General features: G+C 43.7%; 1 protein-coding gene across 1 annotated transcript in view; it reads right to left on the reverse strand.

Moving 5' to 3' along the window:
* The window catches only part of LOC128709669 (homeobox protein Hmx), a 49151-nt gene that overhangs the window by 7707 nt on the left and 22200 nt on the right, over positions 1 to 19244 (reverse strand). Inside the window, exon 5 of the mRNA XM_053804675.1 lies at positions 16462 to 16649. Coding sequence (XP_053660650.1) covers positions 16462 to 16649 — 188 coding nt within the window. The remainder of the gene's footprint in view (positions 1 to 16461; positions 16650 to 19244) is intronic.

Consider the following 19244-nt stretch of genomic DNA (forward strand, 5'->3'; position numbering starts at 1 on the left):
GGCTTGGGCTAGATGTCACTGCCTCACCATCGGGTGCCACATCGTGAAACAAATTATGACTACCGAAAGGGACAATAAAATGATACAAACAAATCCAACCGACCACGGTCGCACCGGTGACAGGCAGGGCGGGAACGATTAAGGTGAGGATGTGAACAGTTGGACGAATTTTAATTAAAATACTCTCCTTGCGGTCTCCAGCGGTTGCCACCGGTCAACGCAACGTGGTAAACGCATCTCCCCGAGTGACATCCATCGGGTTCGGACCCGTTTGAAGATTGTGGTTTTCCACCGAGTGTCTTGGTGGCCTCCCAAAGTTGGCCTCCCAAAAGTCTTTGTTTGACTTAAAGCTCAAGCGGTTTGGTCGGTATGTGTACAGCCGAATAAGCTCTCAATTCAAATTTGATTCGAGAGGCTTGAAGCTAATTAGAAACCAATAATCGTTTCGAAAGGTAAATAGATCTGTGGTTTAATAAGCGACAACTTAGCTCAGTCACTAAAGGCACAGAGTGAGGACATTTAATCTACCTCAAAAGAAATGCTTTAATTATACATGACTCTTTGCTGGTTTTAGTGAACAGTCCAAATTCGCCAACTTTCATCTCTAAAATTGCTGAAAACCAATTAATATAACAATAGACTCAATTAAGTCCATTAACAAATGTAAACCTTAGATGAATTATCTGTGTTTGAATTTATTTTTTTGAATAAGACACTTTAAGATACGTCAAGAACGATACTAGAATGTATTAAATTACCAACACTCATTCTTCAAATATTAAAAGACAATCCGAAATAGAAAAGAAACTACAAGAACGATTATTATACAATGATTTGATGGTCAATATATTAATAAACCAGCGAGAGTATCTTTCTCAAAACCTTTCATCAACTCACAATCGCTGCAGCGAAACGATAACCCCACTTCGGTGCTATTTATTGCCACCCAATAACAACGCAAATAAAACAATCCCCTTCAACTGTAAACATGGCATTCGAACGATGTATAAAGCGTGATTCTGTACAGGCCCACGCTTCGCTTACAAATACCACCTAAGCAAAGTGGCCCACTACTACCACTACTACCACCAGCAGCGAAATCCTCCCAGTGCAAAACATCCCTTCAACCTCCTTCCCACGGGCTTGAGTGTGCGCGTGCTCACACTTGTAAAACATCGCCAATCTTACAAATTTGGCCCTTTGTACAACATCCTGTCTACATCCGTCTTGACACATGCTGCGGGGATGAGTTTCTTCCCGGCCTGACGCGCAGAATGGCGGTTTCGCACTTGACTCCCTCTGCGGGCTGCCCGCATTTTTCCCGATTCCTTTCTTACAGCTACTGGCACTGTCTCTGTCGCTCTTTCCAGTTCTCGCCATCATCGTGTCGCTTTCGTCCTGGTGCGAAAGAAAATGCGCGGGCGCAAAGGGAAAATGATATCCGCTTTTCATTCTCGGGCGCCACCAGCTGGGAGGGCGTGCGCTGCATTGAATTGATGAACATTTTCCCGTATCTGGAAGGATGGGTTCGTTCGACTATCAACTTTCGGTGCCGTTCCTCGTAATGATGTGATAAGGATGAAGAGCCGGCACAGCCCGAAAGTGTCTCGCCTTTCGGATTATTATAACTGATGTGCGAATATTGTACATTTACTTTGAACGGATTGTTTGAAATTCCCCAAACCAATTAGGTTTGCTCAAAGGTTTTGAAGTAATTGTTAACATTATTGGTACATTATAATAGGGTATATTCATTTTTCATCCAATTCGAATGTAATTCCCAAGTAAAATCCTTGCTCATTGCAAATGTCACAACGAGGTTTGCAGCTTAGATTCAAATATATGTAGCAGTTCTTTTGCGATTCTACGACTTCTATTGCTCAGCTTAATTTCTGGCTTTGACTTCGTCTCAAAAATGACGCGTCTCTGTTCAGTCTTCCTTCTTGTCAGTTCTCTTCATAACTGAGGATAAAGTCGTTTAAGGAATTCTTCAGGTGACTTCACTTTCAACGTACAATTTCTTTCATCTTAGAAATTTCGTCATTTAGCTACTTAAGGTGCACATCGTCTATTACGAAGCAACAAATTTTACCAAACTTTTCCAGCATTCATCCAGCCCAAGGACACCCATGGGTCATCATCCGCTGCACACCTTCATTCAAGACCAAGTCCCACCAGAGATGCGTGCAACAAAATTAGTTCACCAAAACCGATGAAATGTAATTGAAAAGACACAAACTTTTACCCTGGAACAAAGAAAAGCGAAGGCTCACATTGACGCATCCCATTGTTCCCTCACCACCCCAAACACACCAAACCGACACTAAAGATCATCATCAGCTTCATCGTTTCGTTCGCCTGTTCGCTGCTGATGGTGATGGTGGAAAATTTTAAACGCAATATAATGTACCCATCCCAGTGCCATATTTGGGCCGGCTTCGCCACCAAATTGTCCTTACTTGCACGCTAGCATAGGCCACAGTTAGGCAGAGACGATAGCACTCTGGGGAGACATGAAAGTAAACAAACGAATGGCCAACAACAAGAGAAAAAGATGAAACCCATAATGGCGCACAGTTCGAAGCCCATTCGAAGCGCGGAAAAACCCACAGCCTACGCTGGACGACCCCGTCCGATGTGGTTTTTGCTGCGGTTTTTCTGCGGCAACTTCGAACGCTCTGGACGATAAAAAGCCAATTTTAAAACATTGACTTTTTATTGCTACCCAGAGAAGAACCGTCCGTATTGTTCTGGTTATCGTCCGATTTATTCCTCCTGTTGATAATAATCATACGCCAATGGTTAGGATAAATTTGCCTCTTTTTCCAGAGATAAACGATTACTGTCACCGGTCACAACTCGCTTGACGTGGTGTGCGTTTTTCTGGGGGTGGGTTTGTTCCACTACCAACCACGTGTACGAAATTGAACGAGGGACTATCAGCGCGATAATAAATCGTTTGTTGTTGTCCTTCTGGTTTGCTGCCGTATTCGAACCGTGTGACAGAAGTAACTTTAAACAACCCAACGACAAAGAAAAAATCTCTCCTAGATGTAGAACATATTTGTTGTTAAAACTAGAGCGCTTTAAAGGTCGTTCCAATGTTGTTATCGGCAGGGATAACTGATCTGGTTTAACGCTTTTTAAAATAACAACATTGACACGCGGCCCAACTGTGTCTATCGACTGGAAAATCGGTACACCACGAAGTACCACGTGTTAACGATAGCCGACACGCGCCCTGAGTCTGCAGCATAATGTTGACAAATTAAGAAGGATAAAGCGGCATACGCGTAGCCATGTTTAGAGCTAATCGAATTGAAACCATGTATCATTTGTAAGATGCAAAACGTACCACGCCAAGCGATACCCGCAGTGGAAGCATAAATTTTACATCATAAATTTCAGCTTAAAATAGCATCTCTTGCAGCCGGGCGGTACTGACCATCGGACCAAGATTAAGGCTTCCACCATTACGCTTGCTAAACTACAATTTCCCAACAGCACAACTGCCATCGAAACCAGCACAGTCGCCATTACCCACCAAAAGCGCAAGCACATCATCGACCATTGGCTTCGCCTGCATGAGGCACATGATGGCAAACGATGATGATGGCCCCCGTCGTGGCCCACCATCGTGACGAACGCAGCGAAACGACATGAAGCAAGATGACGATGATGGTGATGAGGATGACGATAAGGTTGATTATTATTTCCAGCAACTGTGTTCGGAACGAAACGAAAAACTGACCATCCGTAGCGAAATGTCACGTCAGTACGTCCCCGTACGGATCGTAATGTCCAGCGCCCTCCGCTCGTGTGCGATACCCCTCCCGGGTGCGCGATACCATTACGTACACACTGGGCCTGGCGTGATTCACCTAATGATGACGACTAATGATCTCACCATTGCTATCTTTGACGACTTTTTGGCGACCCATCCTGCAGCGCCAAACGAGCCCCGAAACCGATGTGCTGCCGGGTTTTGGCCGGGTGGCTAATGGAGTTGGATGGTTTCAGATTCTTTGGCTACGGTTCATCCTTAACACTGCGGAACGGTTTCGAATTTCATCGTCCTGGTCAACAAACCCTGGTCCGCCGCTCGGATTTGCATTTAGGGAAATTCCTGCATGTCGTGTACGCATCCCATGCCTTCAGGGAAGCTAATTATTGCGTCGAAGCGCTTTTTTGGGACACGGTGCAACGGTGCACACGACCACACGATGTATTTGCTACGAACTGGAAGTGCTGGCAGTTCGGTCATACTAACCATCCACGGTTGCACTAAATGATTATCTTGCCCTGTTCCTTTCGCGCTTATCGAATTTCTCGCTAGATCGCAACAGTGAGGAATGATGTTTGGATGTCCGCAAACGGATCGTGTTCTTTGCCCAGTGTTCCGGCGGGCAAAGAATGGTTTGAATATTGATTGAATTTTATTGAGTAACACCAAACCATGGCCATGGGGGTACGACAATCTTGCACTCGGAGCCACGCGAATCGGACGCAGCGTCGATGTGTCATGTGTTGATTGGAAAGTATGAATCAGTGATTTATGGTGTTGTGTTTGTGGCGATGAGTTTTCTGCTGCAAAGACGATGATCATTATCGACTTCATCGGACATCTAGCTGCAGTCGATAATCTGTGTCGGTGAAGGCTGTTGAAAGCTGTCTTATCGTTTTATGCTAGCCCCAGAGTAAAACCTTTTCTTTCTCATCAATTTCCATTGTGTAACGTGATTTACCGATGTACTTACGAGCGTTTATTGAAAACATTTTGGATTCTCTTCTTCGCGCAATTATGCCTTTTTTCCCTTGCTTTGTGAAACAAGAAAGCAAACTTTGTTGATCACTTCATTATTCTTAATTAAAATATTGAATTGAAGGAGAAATTCATGAAATCACATTCCTTAAATTCCCCTTCCCCGTCATCATGACTCGTCGAAACGAGGAAGTGTGTCTGTCCTTTATTATCCTTTAGAGCCCACTTCTCGAGATCTTCACGAGCTAATTCAATTGACTTCTCATCTAATTCGATAAAGAACCTTGAAAAATCACTTCCGCTACCCTTTGTAATGGAGCAGAGCACTTTCCACATTCCACACCATTAAGCAGCACCCTTCGCGACCGTTCACCCACGGTACATCCCTTCCATCAACCGGGACACAATTTAATAAAAGGAAGCGTTTAGCGAAATTAAATGCCACCCTCCATTGCAACACACGTTCCGCTTGTGTGGCGATGAAGATTTTGCATCCCTTTCCAACAGTGTGCGGGACGCGGTGTGTGCTACGGTTCGGCCACATAGGGAACAGGTTTGCGCCTCCGTAACATCCCTTCCCCCAGAAAAAGGCGAGGAAAATCACGCAACGCACAGTAAGCTGTCAATTTTTCACGAGCCTCACATGGCACCTCGCATGGCTGTCGAACGGGCACTCGGACATCGAAGGGCAATTTACACCATTTGCCCTGCGTTCGGTCTTTGAATTCGCCTTTTGCTGCTTTTATTTGTTGCCGTTGCCGGATACGCCAAACCAACGGACAAACAAACGAACATCCCCTGCGATTTTCCGCGTGCGCATTTTTCGCGAACTCGGGCCCAGGGTCAGTGTGGTCGGTTGTTTGTATGTCATAAATTAAAAACGATTTATCGGAAATTAGGGCGATAACAAGGGCGCTTGTGGATTGCGGCGAAAGTGACACCGGAGGAAGGAATTGACAAATAAAATCCTTTTCATCTACTTAATTAAACACGACCATTCCCCGTCCGAAAGTAATCGTATCTGGAGCCGTCCGATACGAGGTCCGTCCGACCGAAGGACGTGATCGTTTAGCTCGGCTAACGCCGTACGCTCGGAAGATCAACTCGAACAACATTCGAGACGTTCGTGCTGTGGTGCTCTGGTGGACAAATAGTTTAATCATTATTTATGAGTGACTTGATTTCTTTATCCTTTCGCTTTGCCTTCGTGTTTGAGCATCTGTTCGTCCAGAACATTCTGAGTGAGCGTGTAGGCATTTGGCTTTCCTAAGCGTGGAGTGTCCCTGTTGTTGTGTGGTGTCTGGCTATTAATTCTATGCTTTTGTTTATACAAAGCTTCACCATCTACGCGACTGTTCTATTGTACACATTCTGAATAGAATTTATTGGTATTACCAATCGGAAGCGTACCCCAGTTCATTCTCGTAATGAAGGAATGCAATGCCAATGTTTTTCTATGAAGTTTCAGTAACCAAGTATTCAATTGAGAAGAGATTTTTTTTCTTTTATTTTCTTTAATTTGTTCTACGTTTCATTCTTTTCCGAACTGCACTTTTCGTGTCACACACTGTTTAAAATCGAATCAATTCCAGTGTGAAAGCCCATTCAATGTCTAAAACATACAGTGTACCAATTTTCCTAGTGGCCAAAGACGGACTCATACATCATACCCGGGCATGTGTGGCCGTTCGGCACAACCCTAACACCGGCATGGGGACGAATGTATCCTCCGCAAACCTAACTGCCGCCCACCAACAGCGACAAATGTATTCCGCAATTCAACGAAATTCCTTTCGCTACAAACGGTACCATTTCTAAATCGCTCCAAACCCAACCCCACTCCCACACTTCCTCGGCCACCTTTTCTTCGCACCCACCGTATCCCTTCGCTCCATCGGAAAGTATTTACATAAATGCTTACAAAGTACTTTGAATAAAACACATTTGGATCACAAAGTGCGCACAGATGCAACAGCGCTCGAGCCAGGGCCGAGTAATCCACGGCGGACGGGCAAAGTTTGGCCGGACTTTTATTGAAACGATCGATCGACCATTTTACGACGACTGCTACTGTACTGCACCTTGCCACGGGTAACAGTTGTGCAATAAGGTGACAGTGAAAAATACGTCACCGCACTGCAGCGCGAAATAGAAGCACCGAAATGGGAAATATTATTTATTGTGGCAAACATAGTTAGAGAATAGTTGTTAGTTGATTTTTTTCTTTGTTTTGCTTGAGCATTTTGTGCAACAATTTGGTACAGAATTTGATGTATTAGGAACTCAGCTGCACCTGCATTGTTCTGGAAGAAAATATGATTAACTAATCAATCATAGAAATTCTCTTCGACCCTACTGTATTATTATTATCATTTCAAATTAGAGAAACGAGCAAAACAAAGGGACAGATAAAACTGTCGAAATACCTCCCAAAACAATGACAAAACATGGAATTGAATAAAAAAAACAACATTTACAAATCCCAATTGCTTTCACTGCTACTAACGAGGCTTAAATTGAATTCTGCATTCTAATATTCAAGATTTATGTGGAATTATTTCCGGATTATGAACGCATATGTTACAATAAACACCCTCTCCCGATGATGATGATGGTGATGATGATGATTCACCCTTCCCGAGAGCGGAAAAGAGATGGACAGGCAAAGAAACAGAAAACCAAATCCCGTCCAGCGTCCAGCGTCAGCGCGTTGTACTGAATCACAGCATTAGGTGAAAAATGTTACTTTATTATTCTTCTCCCTCTGTCTCTCACTCTCTTTTCTCCCACTCCACGATGGCATTAAGGGCTAAGCTATGCTTTTCTTCCCGGTGAAAAGTTGCCTTCCTTCGCATCAAGCCAAATTTTAGGCCATAACACACAACGCACCAAAAACCCACTTTCATCAGCTGTTCTAATGGCCGTCGAGGCGGTTGGTTCGGTTTGTTCTACAGATTTTATGCCACGCTTTCTACCATGCACCAAATTTTCAGCATCATCATTAATATCCGGCCCTTCCGACTGGCAACATAATCGTCGGCTATAATGCCCCAGCCGTACAGCACATGGGGTCAAGTTTGGCAAATGGTCCAACACCACAACGAGTCTGTTGTTTTCGTCCTTCTGGGAACGGAAAGCATTAAAGTTTTGGTTGGGGGGAGCTGCTCGGAATAATTATTGAAAGTTTTAATACACAATTTACAAATGCTAATTTTGAACTGATTGAGCCCAAAGACTAAGGACTTCGGTTATAGCTTCTTCGAAACCATGGCAACAAGATGGTTGTCATTACAGTCTCTGACGAGTGGACAAGCGACCGCGGCGTAGGAGGCAATGCATTGAGTTCGTTTGTCTTTTATTCGCCTTCAAGCATTCAATTAGCATGTAATGGTTTTGCTGTGTGTGCACAATATTGTTTTTTGCCCATCGCCTGGCACACGGCGGAACGGCGAATGATCGTTCGCAATAAATTTTATATACCTATAGCTTGCTACACATTGTCAACCCATAAACAGGTTGATTATGGTACGCTGATGCTGATCGTTAAAATATGTTCGCTTGTTCTGTGGGGCAAATTGAATTCTCCACCTACCCGAATAGCAGAAGGCACTTTATTAAGGTGGAAAGAATTTAATTATTTGTTTACAGCGTGACACAGTTTTAATTACCCCGGGGGTAATAAAGTTTTGTGCGGCTATATCGCCCTGTCCTTGCTGTTGTTTGTTGAGTTTCCTTGCAGTCCGTAGCACTTTGCAAATGTAAATTCCATTTTTCACCAACATCGAGAGCAAAACTTTCCATAACCCCCGAAAACGAAAGTGCGTTGAACATTTGTCTGCTCGTAAATTGGCTCACAATATTTTACAAACGACCTACAAAACAAATCGGACTCAATCAATGATCACCCTCACCGGTTCGCTAGCCTGTGGCCGTCACCTTCATGACTTTTCGTTCCAATTTCACCCCAATCACCGTGTCCACTACTCGTTTCGTCCTTAGACCACCATGAGGGATTTGGTAGCATATGGTACAATTAACAATTTTCTGCAGCATATCGTCACCTCATCAATTTTGTAGAGCAGCTAATGTTTAGTGAGCTCATTGGGTATCACATTGCAGATATGTGGAATATTGGAAGAACCAAGAATTTAGGGCAAAAATATTCTTTCGTGTGATGTTAACGTTTTATAATTGATATATCAAAACTAAAAAAACAGTTTGTAAATAAAAAAATAGGCAGCATTTCCATTAGGACACACCAACCATAGGCGATAGATGCATCGATGGACAGTGTAGCTACAACTATCCTCGTCGTGTTATCTGCTAAAAAGGAACAGACAATCAAACCGAATCGAACCGTACCGATCGATAAAGGCACAAGCACATCATCCAAGTACATACCCCTGCTAGCGGAACAATCGATAACAGCTATTTGGTAACGCTTCATTTCGACTTTATCAGCAGAAAAGTAATAGATTATCATGGGATATTGATTCAATTTTCTCCGATTTTTATAGCTGCACGGGACGGTCCATTGCCTGCCTGTTTTTTGGGGTTACCATCGAAACCCTGTTTTAGCACAACCAAACGTTCCACTAAAAAGCACCAACACATCCACTGCCAGGGATGAATACTGGAGCAGGGTTCTCTAGCCGCCCAGCTCTCGAACGACAATCAAATGGTGATGAGGAATGTCGGTTTTTTATTATTATTTTCGCTTTTGTTGTTGGATATTGTTTGCTTCTTCTTCTGCATTTGTACGCAAGATGTCTTTTCTCGCTCGTGCTTAAATGTATTGGTAAAGCTAATGCTAAGGATGCTCTTTGGAGTTTCCCATTAAATAAAAAATAAACGGGTCTCATCCTTCACGCACACACACATTCACCAACACGCAAACACCCCCAAAAAGACAAGAGGATGCCCACATTTGTGGCAGTGTGTTTATTTTGGGTTGTATTTTTCTCCTTCTTTTTTTACTTTAGCCGATTTTATGAATTGCTATCAAAACGATATCTTTGATCGTGAAATTTTACGGCCCCACGATTGTCATCGTTTCGTGCTTTTACTGCATAAAAACACGCTCGTCTTCTGGTTAATGTCAGCCATACCAAAACATCAATCTAATGTGATCGGTTTTTGTAACATCGGCCACCAAACACATCGGACGGTTGTTCACGGAAAACAAAAGCTTTTTTGGCACATTAAAAACTTCTTAAATCAGCCTGTTCGGAACCGGCGCTGCTCGACGAGCGACGGAAGATGATGCTGCTGTCCCCGAGACCTAGTGTAGCAGGCGAGGAATTTTTACAACACTCTCGTTCGAAGGTTTGAACAAGAGGGCCAGTGGTCAGGTTTATGGGACATGTCGCGTCTACCCCTTGAGAAAAGCCATTCAACGGTATAGCGAGAAGATCGACGGGTCGAACTACAACCTGCTTGTAACAATAGTGCAGCCACAAACACAGACACTGACCGGTTGGCTGGCTGAGAGATTTCGATGAGCGTGTCGATTTATGGCAGTTTCAAATTGATTTTTCCACTATCATTTCTGACCGAGTGGGAATGTACGGATGATGCATATGCGGTATTGGTGTCGGTACAATCTTTATGACCTTTTATTGCACGGCTACATTTATCTCGAGGAGTCTGCTTCCTCGGGCTGTAGAGGCCGTACACAGGGTGAAAGATTTCGCTGCCCCGGTCTACATACCGATGTGATCATCCAACACCACGCTGCAGACCGATCGTTACGGGCGCGTTTGATTGATATATGATGAGAATCTTCCGTGCCGAGGGTCATAAAATCATCGCCCCATTTGCCAAGAAGGTCGCGGACGAAGAGCGAAAGATCGGCCAGCATAGCCTCACAAAACGCCAATACCGGACGTTTATGGCATCGTTTTAAGATAAACCCAGAGCGCAGTGAGCGAAACGCGACGAAAGAGTGGACCGGTAAGGTCTGGCCAAGAGGCTAACATGAGTGCGACTTAGTCCGTAAATAATCTCCCCACCCAAGGCTCATCCTTTTCGATCGCTAATGGTTTTCCCATTTCTATCTTAACTAATTTGCTTATTGATTTGTCGTGTTTCATCAGTGTTTGATTGCTTATCGCGTAGTGGTCCAAAAACCATCGCTCTCCACTACTTTTGCCACTCCGGTCGAGATCCGTTGCACTGATCAATGTTCCTTTTTTTCGATAACATACTGCAAAACGACCAATTTCATCATTGGCGCCTGCATTAATCGATGTGCCGGAACATCGATCGATTGTATCGTCCGCTTCGCTTCTCCGTCACTTAATGTATGCCTCATCCATGACCACATTCGTGGCGTAACGTGTTGGCAAAGAAACAGGTTAATTGACTAAATGCATCATGATTTTTATGGCATGTTAATAAAATGTCCGACAGCATCATGATTGAAAGGCATCACCTCTCGTTCACGGCGATCTTCACCTTTTTACATGCATTCAGCAAGATGAAGATGATGTTTTATTGCATGGCATTATTATTTGCGAACATCAAAGCCAATCCATTATTATAATGTTTTACTTTAAATTAATACATTTTACAATCACACTGTTTAAAGGAAAGTTGCCATTAGGAAAACCTTGATTAGTGTTATCAAATTTATCTTAACTCACTGTTACTTTGTGCACTAATTGCGTTCTCGCAACAATCCTTTCCTTCACCAATGTCACAAAAAATAGCAAAAAAACACACCGAGTCGAACCGGATATCGCTCTTCCGGGCTTTGTAATTATCATTTTAATTGCTATTAAATCCTGCTCTACAGCATTTTATCTGATTGGTAATCCCCATTTAGTAAAGTCAACCACAGCTGAGCCGTAGCTCACATCGCCATCCGTAAAAAGGCTTACTGAAAAACGGTGGGGGAAAAACGTCACATCAAAATGGTTTTCCTGGGCGTCTTGCCTACATGGAAGCCTGGCAGAAACGTCTTAGGCACTATTTTTTTCCTTCCTAAAACGCAGAACCCATTATTTGCCACATTGCCTCCCGTAAACGATGACGACAACGGCAACCCCGAAACCGAATGAACCGAAAATGCCAGTTCGCGGCAAAGACAGTACGCGGCGTAACGAACGGTTTTAATGGGGTTTTGATTGAATCTATTAAACTTTTGTCACCGCCACCGAAATGAACCGAACATTCATGCCTGGATATCCTTTTCTCTCTCTCTATCTCTCTCTCGAGGGAATTAAGTGTGACTTTTCTCAGCCGCGATTCGGGAAGTTGCACTAGGGAAATAAAGGAATTGGGCGAGCGAGGGTTCAAATACCTCGACCGGCTCGTAATAGACCATGACGAATGGTTGGTTTCGAAGGGTGAAACTCGTCGTAACCGATTACGGTACCGTGCCGGATGATGCGGTTACCGCCAGGGATGGCCAGACCCAGGATCAAGGATGAGGTGGCATCTGAAAATTTGCATCACAAAGCATCGCTGAAAACTGTTGTCCCTGTTTTGGGTTGGCCTCATTTTTTTCCTGGCATGCTCGATAACGGGAAGGAAATTACTAAGTGATTAGGTATGTTTTGAGTCACATCATGTACGCTCTGAAAGAACGATCAACCAAATGACTAATTATGCCGCTACGGTACGCAGTCAAAACGGGATAGAAATTTGATGGATGTGCTCTAGCAATAGCACAATAGGAACTGAACAATTAGAGCTTCTTCATTGTCAAAACGAAAAATAAATGGCAAAATTATTAAGAATTATTGCAACACATTTAGTAGTTTATACCGAGCCCAACTATTTATCCGATCGTTAAGTTTAATAAAATTCCAACCCAATTCCAATTTAACCATCTCCTACTTTCTCCTCCTTTATGTTTTTATTTTGTCGATTAATATAACTAAAATATCCTTGCCATTACCAACCGGGTCGACACCATCGGCAAAACGTATGACTTTAATTAATTTTGAACCGGTAAAATTCCCAGTTTTCTGCACCATCATTGGAACCCTAAACACCCATGGCGGGTAGTGTATGAGTGCTATGATATGGTTGGAAAGTATTTACATAGCCGTTTTCCTTTCGAACAGAAGGTAAAGCCCATCGTAAGGATTATTTACATATCACGTATGCTTTCCGTAATTAAATTTGTGTGCTGTATCTTGGCTTAATTGGTTTACGAATAGAGGCCCTCGCACAGGAGCCTCACCAAAGGCGTCTAATTCAACTGGTGAGCTCATTATTAACATGATTCCAAGGACAATTATTTTGTAAGGAGAGTAAAAGTTTGTTCATTGAAATAAAAGTGTTTTATTTCGAGCAACACATTTTTTTCTGCCTGAATTGTTCGTCGTTCTATTGATTTCTGCTGAGAATTTGAAGAGAATTCAATTTTTAAAAAAAGTTATTCAAATGTATCTTCAGAGTCATGAGAATTATCAAAAGATTCATGAAGTCTTCAAAAGTCTAATGAGTATTAGTAGAATTTTCATAATTGAACTTCAGATCAGATTCAAGGAACAATAAAATTGATCATCCTTTGAGCTATTACAAAATTTTACTATCTGATAAATGTTGAATAAAACTCTTTCACAGAAGTCTCTTGCCTGTATGATTGCTACCAACAAAAATGATTCACTGCTTTTCACCTTATTCATATGCTTTTTTCCTAACGAAAACGATCCCACAGTGTCGGTAACCGATTGAGGGACAGCAACAGCAAAACAAAAAGCGCAATGACGCAGAATCATTTTCCACCAGCGAGAAAGCAAATGACAACACGACAACCCCTCAAACTCATTCTTCCCCTAATACAGAAGTTAGAGTCCCCTCGCTCATTGGTCCCCTTTGGCGAATGTTGTGCCTTTTCGGCGGAACACATGTAGTTAAATTAAGAGGGTATTTAGGGAAGATGATACCGTTTAAACGCTTTCCCCACGCGTGTACCCACTCACACCGTTGGGTTGAAGAGCGGGAGGGATCGTACAGGGCACAACGGGACAACTTCTCGATGTGTGAAACGGTGTGCAGGAAAACGACCGGTTTTGTCTCCATTACCCATCATCGACATGCTGCTTAAAGGTTGTCGTGGGTAGAGCGTCTAGAAGAATTCTTAACCGTCGTAGTTTCTTCGTCGGTCGGGGCGTTTGCTTTTGCATGGCGAACACCGCACACGGGAAAGAAACCGCCCGTCGATGAGGTTTTCTCCCGTTCAGCTCCCCAATTAGGGAAATTGCATGATTATATAGCTGATACTAGTGACATCGCTCCGTCACGAGGCACGAGCTCCGTCGACGGCAAGACGACGCTGTACGGACGCCGTGTTTTTGAGCGCACAAAGAACAGATTTGCATTATGTTTGCTAGTGCGGGTATGATAGCGAAAGGATAACATGCTGGCAGTGGGTTGAACAAAGGATTTTCATTTGTTCATTTCTCTTACCAGCACGTGTCGTTGCTGGAACGGATGAACAGGGATGATGATTCTCGTTATTTTCGCACCATGTTCCGCTCTGCTTCGGTGTGGAGGGCTGAATGTTTGTTTTTTCGGGATGGGTGTGGTGTTTTCTTGCGTGAAACTATTAATGCTACGCTTGGTGTAGGGTATTCCTCTGGGAGAAATATTGGATTACGTACAGAAACATAGCAGTGCTGCATAAATTTGTTCTATCATCATTTCCCAGCAGCACACATTATTTCTCTACTCGATCTTTGCTTAAATTCTCCTTATCATTTTTTAAAATATATAACAGAGATTTGTATTTTAAACGCTAACTCTTCAACTTCAAGTTATTTACATTTCTTTACATTCGCATCTGTTAGAAAGGCCTCATCCAAAGTAACAATAAAATTATAGCCACACTATTCCAACCTCATAGACATATCAGCCAAACATGACTTACGCATTCTACGCAAAATCCCAACCTAATACCCACAAATCCCCTATTTGACAGAAATCCTTACAAATCGAACCATTTAAAAAAAAAAGCCATCCCGACTCGGGAAGGGATCACCTTCAGGATAACGAGTGAACCATGTTCCCGTGTGTTACAACCGCATGGCAACGACCAACAAATCGGTAGCTTTCGGGGGTTACCCTCAAGCTCGCTCAAACTCAAAGCTGTCAATCAAAGGTGCTAAAACCCTCAATTGAAAAACATCCTCACCCAATTACCCAATTTGTAAACAGTGGAACGCGGGCTCGACCGCACCGGCCAATCGGCCAATCCCCGGTGCAAGCTATCCCCTATCAGTGGTATTCCCGTCCATTTCCCATCCACCGAAAAGACGACCCTTTTGCCTTGCGTGTCTTTGCAATCCCTTTTTCTAACCAATGCACACACGCATTCGCATAAAAAAACCCTCCGTGCAAAGGGGTGGCCATCCGAGAAAATGCGAAGGTTTTAATTCAATTGACCACCACCGTACAGCCGCCAGATACTCGGGACATTGTGCTACATCCTGTTCAGTATCAACATGAAGCAAGAAAAAACAAAACCAACATATCGACAAAAATGTTCCACCGCCCCCCGGGGCGAAACGACGCTACCAGACCAGACGGAACAATCAAAATCCCATCGATTATCCTTACAAGCCTTTCCGTTTCGAGTTGGTGTGGTTTAGAAGGTGGTGATGGTTGTGGTTCTGGTTGCGACCGTGTGGCGTCGTAACTGACTGACCCTACTCCCAGCTCTGCTTATCTTGTACGTACTGTGCGGGTTTGACTGCCCAAGTTCTGCATTTTACGGGTCGTATGAGGACAACGTGGAGCAAATCGTCTTGGTATTGGAAGCGATTTGTCTCAAAATGTCCAACAAATCGAAAACGTTGAAGTTGTTGAGTTTCTTGATGGAATTGATAGGCAAGCGCTTTCCAATTTAAAATTGCCGTTTAGCTTACACATACAGATTAATTTGCGTAACTATTATCTTAAATTACCTTTTTGCTGCATACAATGAATCTATTTTCACTCGATTTATTGCAACTTCTGTGTTCTTAAAAGATATAACTATGTTCCAGGGTTTCCCTTTACAAGATTCATAAAACTGTTGGCAACCGTTCAATCGATACATAAACCACGATTTAATACATGTTACAGCAAGGCCCCAAATGAATACCAATGTCCATTGGTACAGTTTAGAACATGGTCTAAAAATAAAAATTGGAGCCTCAGTGATGTGGCTGGATATTGTTCAATAACCTCAGAGCGGCTACAAAACAATCAACTCGCAATAAAAACCGGCACGTACACGCACAGACACACGCACTGCTGGCTCGTAACAACCGTAACCAACCCGCCGATCTAATATCAATGATTTATCGCTCATACCCCACAGTTTATAGGCTGTAAAACTGGGTGATTGAAAATCCTGCAGCCTTGCGAATGTGGGTGAAGCACGAGCACAAGTCAACAGTAGCGTATATTTATATTGCCCAGCCATTCCACCTTCAACCGGACGCTTGGCGGGTTCTGCTTTTGGGCTGCGACAAGGGTTAAAACCCGCATCCCGACGTTCGTAGACATTTTCCGATCGGATTGCGGTTGTAACCGCCAATCAGAAAAATGTGTTACACTCTCCAAACAGGGGTTTCGCTTCTTTTGTTCGGTGGAGGTTGATTTCCAAGGATCGCTTCAATTTCACCGAAACCCGGCAGCCAGTTATGATTTTTATGAGGTGCAATAGATGTCCGTAAAAAGGGGCAACTTCGGTAACCTACCTTCACTTGTGACTCGGTCATACCGAGCGCGTACGCCAGCTTGGCCCGTTCCGGACCGGCCAAGTACTTCGTCTGCTCGAACGTCTTCTCGAGGGCGAATATCTGCTGACCGCTGAACGTGGGCCGGGTGTGCTTCTTCTTGCCGTCCTTGTCCTGGGCGTGATGGCTCTGCGACAAGCTGGCGGACACTGGACGGGAGATTGAAGAGAGGAAAAATAAAAATTGTCAGCAAAATGTAACCATTCGAACGGGTGGGTATTAGAATCCGCCAACATCCAGGAGGTGGAAGATAATTAGACGTGTATGTCTGGACCATACGGTGGAGACCGGTTCCACACTCCCGAATAACCTTCCTGTTTTCCTTCGGTAAAGCTTCCAAAACTCCGGTTGACACGGGAGACGCAAAGGCCACCGCGCCCCAGAAGCAGCTGTCACCGACGTGTCGTAGCTCCAGACCGCACCAGGGAGTTTACGTGCGTCGCATTCGCAAACAGGCGATGGCGTGCGCGTCTTGTTAGCAAGGTCGTTACAAGCTTCTCGGTATTTTAAGATTATTGCTTACCACTACTGGTGGCATATTTTGGAGCATTTTATAACTTCATCTCGCAGTGAAGATGGCAACGAGTGTACGGTGCGTGCGAAATACGCTGCTGTTTACCTTTTTTGCTGCGTCCCTGGCGTTGGGAATAGCTGTCAAATTACATGCCACAGTACAGAACCGCTACACACGTTGGTCTGCGGTACGTCAACTTGATGATACGCATTTTTGTAGGACTCTCCGTAACTTTGATATTTTTTACATAATTATATTTGTATTTCTTATAATTTTCTCAATACGGATGAAAATTGCTTCATTCATCTCTTTTAAAACTATCACTAGAAGGATGCTGTTAGGAAACATTTTAATGCCGACCCTTAATTTCACTCCATTCATGGCAGTACACACAACCTCCATGAAAAAGAGTGTCAAACAACGGCGAAAATCGTTATATTAAAGCTGATACAAATCCTTTAAATCTCATTTTTCACCACATCGCTACAAACAGGGCGGTACAAATGTTCCGCTTTTCCGAAACACGGTACAAAACAGTCTGTCAATGGACGTGGAAAGGAAAAGCCTCTTGTGACGATAAACATCGGGAAAAAAGCAAACGAAAACCCTAGTGCCTAGAGCACACATACAAAAAAAAAAGAAGTGGTGCCACGTGGGTGCAGAAACAAATTGGCTAACAACGAGAGAATGCCGACGATGATAGCCGCGTCGTACAACAAACATTCACCCCGCCACGGTGAGCTGTGGGTCGTTGATCAGCAAACGCAAAGACGATGATGACGGTGGTGATGATGATGTTGTATAGACCGTACGGTGTATAGAGCTAGGAGGCTGTATATATATATGAGAACAACCCCGGAATCGCCAGCGGTTTTCCGTGGCGCGCCAAAAGTGGTCACAGCTGGCAGGCAGAAAAAAATGAAACGCTGGGAAAAAATACATTTGTGTTGTGCTGTGAGTGTTTCGATTTTTTAGATGTGCAGATTGATGAAAGTAGAGCAAAATGTTTGCCTTGGCAAACAGCAAACATTGTGTGTGTGTGTTGGGAGGAAATCATAAATGTAACCTATTAATTCATTACAATAATTGCTCCAACAAGAAAAGAATAGCAAATAAAACATCCATTTGGATAAAAATTTGAAGCACAAAGTACATCACTAGCTTTAATCCCCAATAATCAATTGAAACACTGACTAACACTGCAACAAAGCTGCACAACATTGTGCATTGGTACTAATTTGTTGCGACATTACCGAAACATCCACACACGCACACAATTAATCATGAGCAACGCGCTAATGACAGTCGAAACCAATTTGAATACAGCGTAAATAATGTCGCTTCTGTTTCGCGTATCATTTCTAAATGGAGTGATAGCTGCCACGAGCCGTAGCCGTTTTATTGGCCGGAAGCTTTTTTTTTTGTTTGTGTTGCTCCTATTTGTGTCCTATGCCTCAATGTCTTCCTCAGCTGACAGTGATACATTGTAAATGACGTAGCTGTTGCTGGCGCTGTCGCCTGGACACAATACGCTTGGCGAAATAGAGAATTAATATCTAAAACTAATGAAACTCTAATTAATGTCCCAAAAGCGCGGGCAACCCTCCCCACGATAGGCGGGAAGATGGTGTCACCAGCTCTCGCAAACACACCAATCCACAAAAGCCACTGGTGTTTCTGGAAAGCGTGGAAAATTATATCACAAAACGAGCGATTCGGAAATGACATCCGCACCTCCGGCATCCCCCTCGGCTAGCCCAGATGCTTTGGGGGGAGGCGATAGATAGCCAGGGCTTTCAGAGTCCCCCGCCATTACGGCCGATGGGTCACAATTCCGGGTGGAACGGAATATAATTAAAGCGAAATAATTATGCCTATGACATATGAATGTTGGCCAAGATAATGAGAATCCGACCGGCATTGTGGGGGTTGTTTGAGCATGGCCATTATTGCACTGCCGAATGTGCATTCGATGGTGTTCGCTTGCGGTCGCGCACACAGTATCTGATCAAACCCCGTGCGAACCCTCTCCCGGGTTGATTGGGGGTTTGTTGTGCGAGCAAAAGGTGGAAATGGTTCGTGTCGTATGTCGCACAGAAGGCATAAAACATCGATTCGGTATAATTATAAAATAAACGTAACATTTATTACAATTAAAACTACATAGAGGCGAGATGGGATGTGATAGTAATTAATTGATCGGGCGTACCGGGAGACACAGTGCGTGCGA

This window comes from Anopheles marshallii, chromosome 2, assembly GCF_943734725.1.
Source record: "Anopheles marshallii chromosome 2, idAnoMarsDA_429_01, whole genome shotgun sequence".
NCBI classification, from domain to species: domain Eukaryota; kingdom Metazoa; phylum Arthropoda; class Insecta; order Diptera; family Culicidae; genus Anopheles; species Anopheles marshallii.